At 39.6% G+C, this 13,563-nt stretch overlaps 1 protein-coding gene across 2 annotated transcripts in view; it reads left to right on the forward strand.

Moving 5' to 3' along the window:
* Window positions 1–13,551, forward strand: part of prkar2aa (protein kinase, cAMP-dependent, regulatory, type II, alpha A) — a 55,986-nt gene extending 42,435 nt beyond the window's left edge. For both annotated transcript variants that reach the window (XM_042492589.1, XM_042492590.1), the window contains exons 5-11: window positions 2,183–2,289; window positions 5,627–5,768; window positions 6,200–6,301; window positions 7,608–7,682; window positions 7,791–7,856; window positions 9,235–9,373; window positions 11,219–13,551. In XM_042492589.1, the coding sequence (XP_042348523.1) occupies window positions 2,183–2,289; window positions 5,627–5,768; window positions 6,200–6,301; window positions 7,608–7,682; window positions 7,791–7,856; window positions 9,235–9,373; window positions 11,219–11,343 (756 nt within the window). In that variant the 3' untranslated portion in view covers window positions 11,344–13,551. The remainder of the gene's footprint in view (window positions 1–2,182; window positions 2,290–5,626; window positions 5,769–6,199; window positions 6,302–7,607; window positions 7,683–7,790; window positions 7,857–9,234; window positions 9,374–11,218) is intronic.
* The last annotated feature ends 12 nt before the right edge of the window (window positions 13,552–13,563 follow it).

The following is a 13,563-nucleotide window of genomic DNA, read 5'->3' on the forward strand; positions in this document are numbered from 1 at the left end:
CTTACAGCGTCAGTAACTCCTAGTGCCGTGTATGAAAGCATCTGCATTTATTATGCTTTTCCATTTAGCTTTCAGCCTTTAATTAGACACCTGTATGTAGACCCAAAAACTGAAGTCACATGACATTTAATAACCTTTACTCAGTAAACAGGAAAATGAAAACACCTGTACAAGTTAATGGAATACAAAGGAGTATAGCAACCCTACAGTAAATACACAATATTCTCTGTTATCACAGTGGAGCTCTTATTAATTATTTGTTATGAAGAATAAACAGAAAATCCTACATAATGACAGTAACATTTATGAACACTTTGAAGTATATGTTTGCTCAATCAGGAAAATCTAACTGAAATAGTCTTTATTTTCCATTTCGTGTGACTATGAAAACAATGAAGTATCATATTTAAATGACTCATTAAAGCGTCTGTGATATCATTCCTTCAGTTGCATGTTTAGGTGTATTTAATGAAAATGGAAATAAACTGCTTTTAGCCTGACAGAACTTGCTTCATCCTCCAGACTGGTCTTTGGAGTTAACCCTGTCACTATGAGCTGCTGGTAAACAAAACTCATGAATTCTGCTTAGTTCTTAGAGGGCTGCGGCATTTATTTTTGCAACAACCTGTAGCTCATACTGAACTTTCACTGTTATATTCATGGTTTACTGCTAAACCGATTAGCATTCTTGGTTCCCTGCTCTCTCCCGCACACTCACCACATACACAGACACACACTTGAGCGCTTAGTGCACTGCACTACTCTGCTTTTCTTTTTTTTACAGTATTTAGCTTTATTTTGTCTTGTATCATGCATACTGAAGTCATGAGAGACATCTGTTTCTATACCTTTTGTTCTCATCTGCAACTGCACGTCTGCATTTTCTCCTGTGTTGAGGTTGTCTTTGCTGTCAGAGTTAGACTGGACACGCATTATTCCATCAGCTAAAAACAGCTAGATCTGACAATGTCAACTTGACATTTAAAAAAAGAACAACCAGTCTAACTCTGATGGGTTGTGTTTTCATGCATACAGGATCTCATTGTTGCACTTTCCAATATATTATGGAGTAGGTTTCAAGCTAATGTGAAGGAATGCAGCCATTGACAAAATTAAGTTCGGAAATTAGAGTCATGAGGTTGGTTAGGGTTATTTTTAGGTTAATTGCCCAGCCCTACCCTTCATTATATACTACATGCTTTGAGTGTTCCTTTGAGGCAGCGGTTTAATGGGCTACATTACACAGACTGTGCTTCCAGTAATTTGTCACTTCATCTACATATGATGGAGCAAAAATATTTAAAACAAAAAATAAAATAATGTAATCTATTACAACATAATCATGAACTACAGCTGCAACAGCAAGGAAACATTATACGTTTCATAAGAGTTATATTAATAGAAGAACTGTTGCATTGGATTTACTTAAAATTTACAGGCGCTTTCTCGTCTGGTCATTTGATCTATAACATCACTTTACTCTCCTCAGCAACCACACTTAGAAGCTTGCTTAGAAGCGAACAAGAGAGGAAACAAGTGCTTCTGAACATGTTCATATTTGCACGTGTACAATGTATCACGAACCAGTACCATCCCTTCTCATTTGCTTATCTTATTGCCTAGAAACTTAAATTCATAGAAGCCCATGTGATGATGTCCCTGTAATGTGCTTTATTTTTGTTGGCATCGTAAAACTACTCAACTTAAACCTTCCTATATCTAGGAATGAGATGATTGTCTTGCCTTTTTTCTGAAACGCAATTTTAAAAATCATACCTGTGTGTTGTTGCTATACTTGTTTTATCCGTGTTCGTTTTGGCTGAAATTCATGTGATTTTTAAAAAAAAACTTTTTCAATTTCTCTTGTGAACCATGTAGCACCTGGCATCTACCGTGATACATCTGTGACATTGTGAGGGACTCAAACCCCAGAGACAACATTTTTTCCTGAAATTGCATACCCTTGTTAAACATTCAGAAAGTGTCACGATATGAAGAAAATGTCCATTCTTCTGCCTCTCATTTACTTTCTCCCACAGTTTCCCTACTGGGATAATTAACTTTCTTCTCATGTGGGAGCAGCGCTCACAGGCGCTAGATGCCATTTTGGGCTGCTGATTGAGCTCCACTTACACGTTTCCATTGTTGGGTCTGACATCCTTCCCTGTTGTCCTCCAACCAGGAGCAGTTCTCTGAGGTGCTGGACGCCATGTTTGAGTTACGGGTTCAGCCCCAGGAGCACGTCATTGACCAGGGAGACGATGGAGACAACTTTTACGTCATAGAGAGGTAGGAGGCTGATACTTGTATTGGGTCATGAAAGCTGACACAATTTGATTATTCTGTCTGTTTGTTTTTGCAAGTTTGGAAGAAAGAGAGGCTAAACAGTTGCTATGAAAAAACTGACAAAAGCAAAGCTGGAGAGGAGTTAAAATATTAGACACACCTTAAACAAACACAACACCATCAGTTTACAGACTCAAAAAATGTTGTATCATCAAATCTAACAGTGTAAATAATTTTTTAAAGTATGTCTCTAAAAGGCAGTTTTGATTACAAGACTTTGTTTTTAATGCAATAAATAACAGTAGAATTATGGCGTGGTCCTCTAAAAATCTTTTACAGCAGTGCAGCCATTTTGCTCATCTTAACAGTTGTGCTTGTGTTTACATTGCACTGTTTATGGTATGTATGTCACCGTTGCAGGCTGTATGCAATTTTCCTGCCATATTGCTAATGTAAACTGTGACTGCATACACACAGGCCTTTATAGGACTGTTTTTTTTGCCCAGGCTGGAATACAGTGTTAAAGGGAAAATTCACCACCTTTTATGTGGATGTGCAATTAGTGTTGATGATAAATTTAGTATCAGTAAATAGAAGCAATAAATTCCTCAGTCCAAGCTATATCAACAGTTTGCAGGTACAAAATCAATTGTTCTTCCTGCATCCAGGCTCGTCATTTGACGGTAAAGTGATGTAGATGGAGGCAAGGAAGAGCTACAGGCTATTTAAGCTTCGACTCAGGGACACTCAAAAACAGATTTCTTTTATTTTCTTCACTTCCATTCCAAACTAGCTGCATTCCCAACAGCGTAATGGCATGCCAAAATATGAGGATGTTAAAGACAAGGATACATTTTCACAGTGATTTTTCTGACTTGGATATTCAGCTAAGTTTATTAAAGCCATAGTGTACGATCAATCTGATGCAGCAGAGAGAGGCTGCGGCGGCATTATCCGTGGAGGAGGATATGGCCGGCAGGGATCCTTCAGAACCTGAACTGCCGAGAGAAAACACTGACTGGTGGTGCCTTTGCTCAATTTGCCCTCCGATGCCAACAAAAACTGAATCATTCTGCTGCAATGAATTCCAGGGTGGGCGGTTTTTGTTGGATGTGGTTGCTGACGCTGACCCCGAGAGAGCCTGCCCTGTGCATTTTGGTACATGTAGCCACTGCGTGCCTGGCTCCATGAGCAGGATAACTCTGCTTTCTTTTGTCAATATAGCACGTGCTGAGGAATTTTTTGCTTTCATTGACTACAGTTACCATAAACACTCATTGGACAGCCACATAAAAGTTGGCGAATTTTCTTTAAAAGTTACAGTACCATTGAAATAAGTATCTTGTCTTATTCTTATCATTACTGAATGTAATGAATAATACCTTATGGTCTGAAAACTCAAATTATGCATCAACCTGCAGGCGGTTCTGTAAATTACAACAATATCTCAGGTCCTTTTTGTGTAAAACAGAGGTTTAAAAGTTGAATATATTATATTTAAATAATGGAGGCAACTTTGACAAACTTCCACAATAATCCCTGAGACTTCTCTGCATGGAGAGGAATTTACATTTCTTTGTCCACCAGCTACATTCATTTGCATTACTTTACCAGCTCAAGTGATTACTTAACATAGAAAAAAAATTAACCTCTGCTACCAAAGAGACAATGACCAATGTTTGGCTGGTGCCTGGTTATTGTTTATCCCAGTATGGCCTCTACACATTCTTGGCGTAACACATATCAGTTCAGCACAGTGGTTTAGTTCCACTTGTTGTGCGCTATCATTCAATCTGCATACATGCTTTCTAACAGCGGGTTCCCTGTTCAAGAGATCTGCGATGACCTTTAAAAGCAGCACGCTTGCCTGGTCATACACTATCCTGGGATTTTCCCGGGCCTGTAAAAGGCATAGGTTGTAGCTAATGTCACCAGCAGGGTGGGGTGTGAGCATGGACACACACGGAGATGGAGGGATAAACAGAAACAGAAAAGAAAAGCAGGAAAGAAAACAGTACAGAGAAACACATTGTTTAAAAAAAGTGTTTCGTAATTCAACCATATGTATACATTTCCTCTGCATTCCTCTTAGCGAAACATGTTAGCCGTTAATGTAAACAGGCTTGGAGTGTCAGACAACTCAAAAATGGTGCATCTTGACGACTTTATGAGGAATACAAGGAGACTGAAAGTATAACTGTACCCTCCTAGCATCGAGCTGGCCTGTCGGCTACTATCTGGTGAGAAGAAACAATTCTGTTATGAAGCCTTGAAGAGAGGAAGTAACAGGAAGTCACTCAGACGCCGTGAGGGGAAAGGAATGAATATATAATGGGAAAGGATCATTGTGGTTCTCAGATCTGATTGGCTGGATTGTTTTTCTTTCAGAGACCATGGTACATTTCAGAATGTATTGAATATAATAAACTAAACTTTGTCGGGGATGAGTTGTCTGTTTTAAAAGAATCTTGACTTTGTCTTCCACATCTCTCCTAAACCCAAAAAGATTTATTGTTTAAATCTTGTATTTATCAGTGCTACCATTTTTCACACTTACTAGCAGCACAGTACTTTAAACAGTGTTTAGGTCATCTTGCCCTAACTGTACTCAGGTAGGCGACGACACAAGTGATCATCGTCCCCATCCTCATGGTAATCCAGTCAAACTGAGTTAATACTAATACACCAGCGACAAGGGTTTAAGCCCCGCTACGCAGCCAATGGGAGGACAGGCTATCTTACAAAATGACTGGTTAATCCTGCCGAGCAACAACGCTGCAAATTACCTTCCCCAGGTTTAATCCTCATACAGAGAGAGAGAGAGGGATGGAGGGGGAGACAGTGCTGCTCTGCTGGAGTATTACTGTCTATCAGAAACATATACAACCATGGCAAACATGTTTTGATGCTGTACATGCAGATAATATACAACAATGTTCACAGATTTTCTGAATTTCTCTCGCCTTTGCGTATTATCACAGTTCAGCACTTGCAAATGTATGAAAACATCTTCTGTGATAGAAATATCAATACAATTAGACACACACACACACAAGCACAGCTAATGACTGGGTCACCCAGTGTGCCAAACTAACACAGGGTCCTGCCCCAAGGCTTCAGATAATCTGTAATTAGATGTCTATTTAAACCAGTCAGAACGTCAATAAACAAATTGCTGTTCACCTCTTATAGCTCAATTAAATAAATCAAAGTCATCCTGATTTATTTTTTGTGTTTCCTTTTGGATTTCTGTAGTTTTCTTTCTTTCCTTGTTTGCTGTTTTTTTATTTTTTGTCATTTTCTCTAACTCTCTCTCCCTCTCTTCTGTGTCTCTCTCCAGAGGGGTGTATGACATTATGGTATCGGGAACAACGGTGGGTCAGTATAACAATAAGGGCAGCTTCGGGGAGCTGGCACTCATGTACAACACGCCACGCGCTGCCACCATAGTCGCCACTCAGGAGGGGGCACTATGGGGACTGGTAAGACCAGAAAAATAGTCTAACACACAGTGTTTGTAGATTTTGATGGGGTGGATACTCTAACTGATAAAGATGTAGGAAATACTGTAAGCAAAATACCTCAAGGTAAATTGCTCTGGAGACAGTTGCCTAATTGCCTGTCGCCTTGCACAGCTCAGTTTCTAACAGTTTTTCCCTCTAATTGTCTCTGTAGGACTGTCTTGTGAGCAGATTAGGTACAGTTTCTGTTAGAGTACATAGAGCTGTGATGCTCAGACATGTTAAGAATGGAGTCCTGTTATCTATGAATGGAGCTGAGCGCTGCTCTGACGATTCATGCTGCTGCAGCTCCTCCCTGTGGTCCAGCACAGGAGCAGCAGCAGTCATCATACCATACTATCTGAGACAATCTGCCTTTAGGTTGTTTGTTTACCCGTGTTTGTATTTCCCAGGACCGTGCCACGTTTCGTAGACTCATTGTGAAGAACAATGCAAAGAAGAGGAGGATGTATGAATCTTTCATTGAGTCGGTGCCCTTACTCAAATCATTGGAGGTGAGTTTAGTGGTTACAGGTTGAGAATCCTCTCACTGGCTCCTCCTCCCTGGTTTTGTCTTTTTCTGGTTTTAAAGGCTTCATTACAGTCGAGATAATTTTCTTAACTTAACGAATTGTTCTAGCTGTTCTGTTTTTTGCCCTTACCCAAGTTGTTATTATATCCACGTTACTGATGATTATTTATCAGAAATCTCACTGTGTAAATATTTCGTGAATGCACCACTAAACCCAACAGTAGTATTGCAATATCATTTTCGAGGTCTTTGATAAAAAATATTGTGATTGCCCTGCTCTAGTTCCACTACGAAGTCGATGCAACAGCATTATGTCTGAAGCTAGCTGTACAGCTAACATCAAAACGCTAGCCTGTTTATGATGGAGATGACAAATCTTCACTTACAAACTGTGTATATAGAATTCCCCAGGAATGATGTTCCTTTTGTAGACAAACCGAGAAGCTAACGTCACCCTGGTTGCCTCTTCAAAAGGCCTATGGGATTTTTCCATTGGCTTTTGAATCCCTGCAGAAAATAAGCTCTGTGGTAATCAAACATTTATGATACTTAAATGTTTTGTTCAGCAAGGTAATCTCCACAAATGAACACCACTCTCTGGATTTTTGAAGCCTAAATGCAATTGCTAGAATTTAAAAGCTAACATTAGGCTAAAACGAACTACACCTTGGTCACATCACTGCCGCTACGATGCTGTAAAGCCGTGTTCAGCTCGGTTCGGTGTGATGACGTTCTATAGTCTCACTTAGCCTCTTGTTAGTAACTACGTTTTTTCAGACACATAAAAGCTTCAAAGTTCATAGTGGGGTATTTACTTATGTATTTTATGTCATAAAACAAAACGTAAAAGTCTCTTCAGCTCGTGTTAACCCAAACCAAATGACTTTGAGATGAGGGAACCGGAAGTGATAAAATGCTCACAGATTTCCTCGTTTTTAGACTCATTACTGGGTTCTCTATATTTTTTAGATGTTATCTAAAACTGTACTTTCTTAAACCTACATGCCACTTCTTAAACATTCCCCCACAGCACTGTTTTTACTCAACAGTCACCCATCCTTTCCTTACACCACCAAGCTTAAAATGTACATAACCCGGAGGTTGGTTGAATGATTTAGACAAACAAGAGCATGGTAGAGATGATGAAAGGACTGAAAGAGGGAAGTCTGATGTAAAGGACATTTACTCGGCCTGCGTAGCCATTGAAACAATTCTCTCCGCTCCCACAGTATCTCCCATTATTTCTCTTCTCTCGACCTCCTGTTCCTCTCCCCTCTTTTTCTGTTTAGGCAACAGAGAGGATGAAGATAGTGGATGTATTAGGAGCCAAGCAGTTCCCCGAGGGTGAGCGCATCATAACACAGGTAAGACATGAATATAGCTGATCTATGAAATGTTAATTTCAACGTACAAATACAGTACATAAGAACTTTTAAACGTATTTATCAGTTGTCTGTTCTCTTTCTCCTCAGGGAGACAAGGCTGACTGCTTCTATATCGTAGAATCTGGGGAGGTCAAGATCATGATGAAGAGTAAAGTAAGATACTCCTCCTCACCCTCCTAAAATCTGTTTTACCACACTGCATTTGAATTTCAAGGAGACCTGTAGTGTCTTATGAATCATTATAATTTTCTGTCACATATATTTAATGTTACAAAGTCGGATGTTCATATCAAACATGTTCAAAGTTTCAAATAATGAGGTAAACATATGTAAAAGTAATCGCTGTGAGCATAAACCTCAGGCTGTAGACTGTTCTGAATGCTCTGTTTCCAATGTTTTTTCTCTACTCTCATGACTAGCTGATGTCAGCTCGTGACAGATATCTTTATATAGTCATCTGCTCCAGGCACACAAGTGTTTACATTACATAGCCTACACTTCTACATGTAGCTATGTGCTAATGTCAGGAAAATATAATCGTGGATGCTGACATTGTTAATTTCTCCCTAATTTCAGAAGATATTCCTGTAGGAACAGGCCCAGTTGTGAAAAGTTTGGTTTAGAAACTTAGAGCCATTACCCCGCTGCAAGTAAACTGCTACATGTAGCTACATGCTGATGCCAGGGAAACATGTAAACTTGCTTGCTGATGTTGTTAATTTCTTCCTGATTAGGACTGTACTCCTGCTGTGATCTGTAGGTTTTTAGAAGATTTTGGTTTGGTTTAGAAGGTTATTTTGTTGATTTTTCTTTATGGTAGAAAGTGCCGCTATTCTCCATTACAGTCAGCGGTGATAGTGAACAGATTTCAAAGATGCAGAAGACTTGGAAACGCTGACTGTTTAGAGCAGATTGGGATTTTTTGGGAAGAGGGCTCAAAAAATCTGATGCTAAAACGGAGTTTTTCAGACAGAGTGAATACAGCACAGACAGTATGAGGGGAACAGTGTTTTTGAAACTTGCATATAAAAATGTTCTATTAGAAAGGATGAAGCTGAAAATGCAAATACGGTCCCCTTCAAGGATTTTACTGTGAGGGTAAATGTATTTCACTGTGCATCCCAAAGAGACCATGTAGGTGAATACATTTTCCCTCTTATTCTGCTCTACATATTTCTAGCAGGACGGGTTTAGCTGTAATTATGTGGTTAAAAAAGGCCAGGTCACATATGTGAAAAGAAGAAAAGATTCAGATACTCTGAGACTGATAAATATTTCAAAAACGTTTATTGGTTCAGGAAAAAGCTGATGAAATTCTCCTACCAGGTAGTTTCCGTGCCAAACATTCTGACAATGACAGCCCACGCTCCCCAGTAAAGACCACCAGAGTACAAAAGTGCTTCCTGGTCTCACCTAGCAACAGCGGGAATCACAATTGCCTGCTTTGCCGCTGAGTGCTTCTCGCTGGGGGGAAAGAAAAAAAGGCGCTCAGTGGTTCCTAACCTTTCATCCTCTCCTATCCTCCCTGCAGACGAAGGCGGACCATGCAGACAATGCGGAGGTGGAGATAACGCGCTGTAGCAGGGGTCAGTACTTTGGGGAGCTGGCCTTGGTCACTAACAAGCCCCGGGCCGCCTCAGCCTACGCAGTGGGCAATGTCAAGTGTGTGGGTAAGACGAAATACACTCCGACACACTCGTTTAAGGCCTTTGTCAGCATCAATGCTAACGCTGCTCACTAGAGAAACGATAATGAAGTCAGAGGTGTGCATAAAGCAGCTTTTGTTTGACAATTGATTTCCACCCACATTGGGGACCCTGCATCTAAAGCACCCATGTGAACATCTTTGTGATTGTAATCATATAGTTCTGACACAAGTTTCTCTTTTATGTGTGGCTTTGACCCCAGTTTGCACAGTTTGAGTTTTTTATGAAGCTAAAATTTAAAATTGTTAATAGGTTACAGGTAAATCAGTTCACTCGACCTTAGAGCAGTGTCTGTGGTATTCATTTCCCACTAATTACATTATAACAAGCAGTCTGTCATCAGATATCAAGAGGCTTTTGAGTTTAGATTAAATCTCGATTAGCGCTCAGCTCATCATCTCATCTGTCATCACCTTGTATTTTTTTTAATTTTTTTAGTTCCACTATTATTTCCACTTTAAAGTGGGTGCACTTAATTCAGGCTCTACAGTAAATGAGCAGCTCTTCACATTTGAGAATGACCGCAGGATTTTTAAACAGGATGTCATGTTTTTCTCTCCACTCTGTTGTTAATGCTAATTGCATCGCTTTTTTTTGTTTGTTTATATTGTACATTCACACAGGTTACTTAATCATCACAGACGTAGTTTCAGTGTCTCTCAATCTTTGTGCTCCAATATTTTATTCCTGTTCCATATTAACCACGCACACACTGTCAGTACCACTCGCTCACCTGTCTGTCATGGTGTTCGGTGTACTCTCTGTTTACTGTACTAACAGTGCAACAGCCTGTTTCGAACAGCTGCTCGGCTTTGAAGCAGAGAAAAATGTCACTCAGCAGAACTGCAGCAACATATGCTGTCTGTTGTACTCGTATCATTCACCCTGTTCTGTCACGACTGTTAAGGACGAGCAGGACTTCAAGGGTCCTGTGGGGCCCTGTAAGGACAGAAAAAGGTCCAGTTTGTAGTATTTAGGGGGATATATTTGCAAGAATGGAATATTATATAATAAGCATTTATTACTTTGTGTAAAGTGACCTGAAAATAAGAACTGTTGTGTAATAGTTACCTTAGAATGAGCTGCTTTTATAGCAGGTCCTCAGCAGTAGAGGCTGCTTCGTTTCATCTCCAGTGTTTCTACTGTGGCCATGAACGGACAAACCAAACACTGACTCTAGAATTGTGTTTTTCGTGTCAGCCACTGTAATTAGCATCCGCCTTCACAACAAGCCAAACAGCATCAGAAAAACACTATTTTTTAACATGAAACCGCTTTATTTAGCGTTTTTTTTCCACTTTAAATCAATGGTTTGTGTGTTGTAGAGAGAAAGAGACCTCTGCGGATAATTCAGCTTCCAGTAAAAGCCTCCAGAATGTCTGGATTTTAAGTAGACTTGGGGTCTGCCAGGGTTTTTAGAAATCAGGATGATGATTTTCAACACTGTCAAAAGTACAAACGTACGCTGTATTGAGGACGTGTTGCATGTAGTGTACATCGTGTGCCTCCAGAGGTCAGTCTGCACTGGTAAAACATGGCGAAAAAACATCATGTTACGGTAACACCGCACACAAATACCCTCATATAGTGTATACTCATTTACCAGAGAAAAAGGTGAGCACAAATTAGCAGGTCCCCAGCAAGCGTCCCGATTACGACCGGCCAAACTGAGAAACACTCATGGTTTATTTAGATTTATTTTGTAGTGTTTTGTCAGTGCATGCTCTGTGAGGATTGGGAAAAACTCCACGGACACACCTAACATCTCTCTCTGTCTCCCTCTCTCTCTGTCTGTCTCCCTCCGTGCAGTAATAGACGTGCAGGCATTTGAGCGGCTCCTTGGCTCTTGTAAGGAGATCATGAAGAGGAACATCGCCCACTATGAGGAGCAGCTGGTGGCCCTGTTCGGCTCCAGCATGGACCTGAGAGACTGAGCCTCCCACACCACCCTCCGTGCCTTCTACTACTACTACTACTACCACACACACACACACACACACACACACACACACACACACACACACACACACACACACAAGCAGACATGTTTCCCCTCTCACATCATGCAGTGGCTATACAGACTCATAACAAGCTTTACACAGAGTGTGCAAACACATGAGAAATTGTACTTGGCTCACCTGCAAAACAATACATGAATGCCTACACAGTATGAACACACTCACACACTTACATTGACACACATGCAGGCACTGAGAGACACCCACTTCACTTAGTCTGCTCATCCTCGTGCACATAATACTTCACCACACTCCTTGATAAGCTCACAGACAAACACACACACACACACACACACACAGAAAACTAAAGGCCACACATCCCGTTGCTTGAGCCAGCTTCACCCTCTCAGTATGAATGTCCTTTCTGCAATGACCTGAGTGTCCGCAGTGTAAGGACATAGAATACACGCACAGACTCCATACACGTTTTAAAACACATCATCATGCTCCATATGTGCAGGCTTTGCATTCACATGAGCACCTAAACAACTCATTGTTGTTCCACCAAGCCTCAGCAAAGGGCACATGGACATGCAAATACACACACAGGGGTACAGATACATACACTCAAAAACACATAGGCAACCACACCTGCAAAACGGACACATTGTGGTAAAATGGAGACAAAAAATTTTAAAATCTCTGAAAAGGAAAAATTAATCAAAAATGCAAAAAAAAGAGAGAAAAGTTTAAGGAAGACATAAGTTTTAGAAACGTTTTATGAAGATAAAAAAAACAGAAGCTTTGATAAAATATTATTTAAATAAAAAAAAGTGTTTCCTCTTTGGGAGGCCGGGGTGCAGAACTTTGTGAGCGCGCTCCATTTCTTCCTCTACTGTTGTTGATTGAGTTGAGTTAGTGCTGGTGATTATTGCAGTACCACAGAAGAAGCAGTGAAAACAATAAAAACCCTACGTTTTCTGGGCCATTGTTATTCTATCATCGACGCCACACTTCATTGTATTGAATTAATTATTAATGTATTGTTATTATATATTCATTTTTTTTGTTTGTTTTACTTTGACCAATTCTGATAAAAATTCATCATCCATCTCTGACAAAATGTAAAAACAAAAAAAAGTTCTAAGAAAAACATTAGTGCTTATTTCTCATTGATTATTCTCGAATGAGTTGTCCTGGATAAAAAAATTGAAAAAAAAATAAAAATAAAGCAAACATTTTGTTAAAAATCTTGCCTCCTTTCTGAATTTCTACTCAAACTCTGATAACAAGTGCAGAATGTGGTTTAACTATTATTTGGCTGATTCAGCCATGTACCATGTAGTACTACTACACACATGCTCAGGATGGACAAAAATAACAAATGCATAACCTTGCAGTATAAAAGCCTTAAGGTTAAGATTTCACTTTATTAGAAAAAAAAAGAAATTTCTCATGCATCCTTCAACTGTTTATGCAAACACAAATAACTACTAGAAACCAGAGGTGGGACCAAGTTAGTGTTTTAATCAGTCACAAGTAAATCTCAAATCTTTGTGCTCAAGTCCTAAACTTTGATTTTTGAGTCGTAAACAAGTCATAATGCACTCTTCACCAAATGCAATGCAATTTTATATTTATTTAACAACTTCGTTAAAACAAGTGCAACTGAACTTTATCATAGAAACGTACTGCTGACGTGCTGTCAGCATATAGCGCTACTAAAAAAGTATCACAACAGAATGAACTTTGTATGTTTTTGTCCTGTCATGCTGAATAATGTGACTGTTGTGAATAGTAAATAGGGCACTTTGATGTTGCATATGACACTGCAACATACTTTTTAATCTTTGGGTTTAGAGAAAGGTATCAAGTATTGTCCGGCCAAAAGGCTCAAGACCATGTGAAGTCACAAGTTACTGGTCTTAAATCCAAGTTGAGTTTCAAGAATATTTTAATTTTGTCAATTTGAGTCTAAAATAATTAAATTTGTGACTGGAGGCTGCCTCGGGTCCAAGTTACGTGACTTGAATAGACACCTCTGCTTGAAATGCATCAGACCTTGAGGTAAACAGAAATAGTTAAGCACAAAACATTCTGTATTAACTGTCAGAGATGATGACTGAACCCAATGATGATTGAAATGCAACAGTTTGTGATGTAATAAATCAAATATCCTGTTAATTGTGTTTCACT

Source organism: Plectropomus leopardus, chromosome 8 (genome assembly GCF_008729295.1).
Source record: "Plectropomus leopardus isolate mb chromosome 8, YSFRI_Pleo_2.0, whole genome shotgun sequence".
Taxonomy (NCBI): Eukaryota; Metazoa; Chordata; class Actinopteri; order Perciformes; family Serranidae; genus Plectropomus; species Plectropomus leopardus.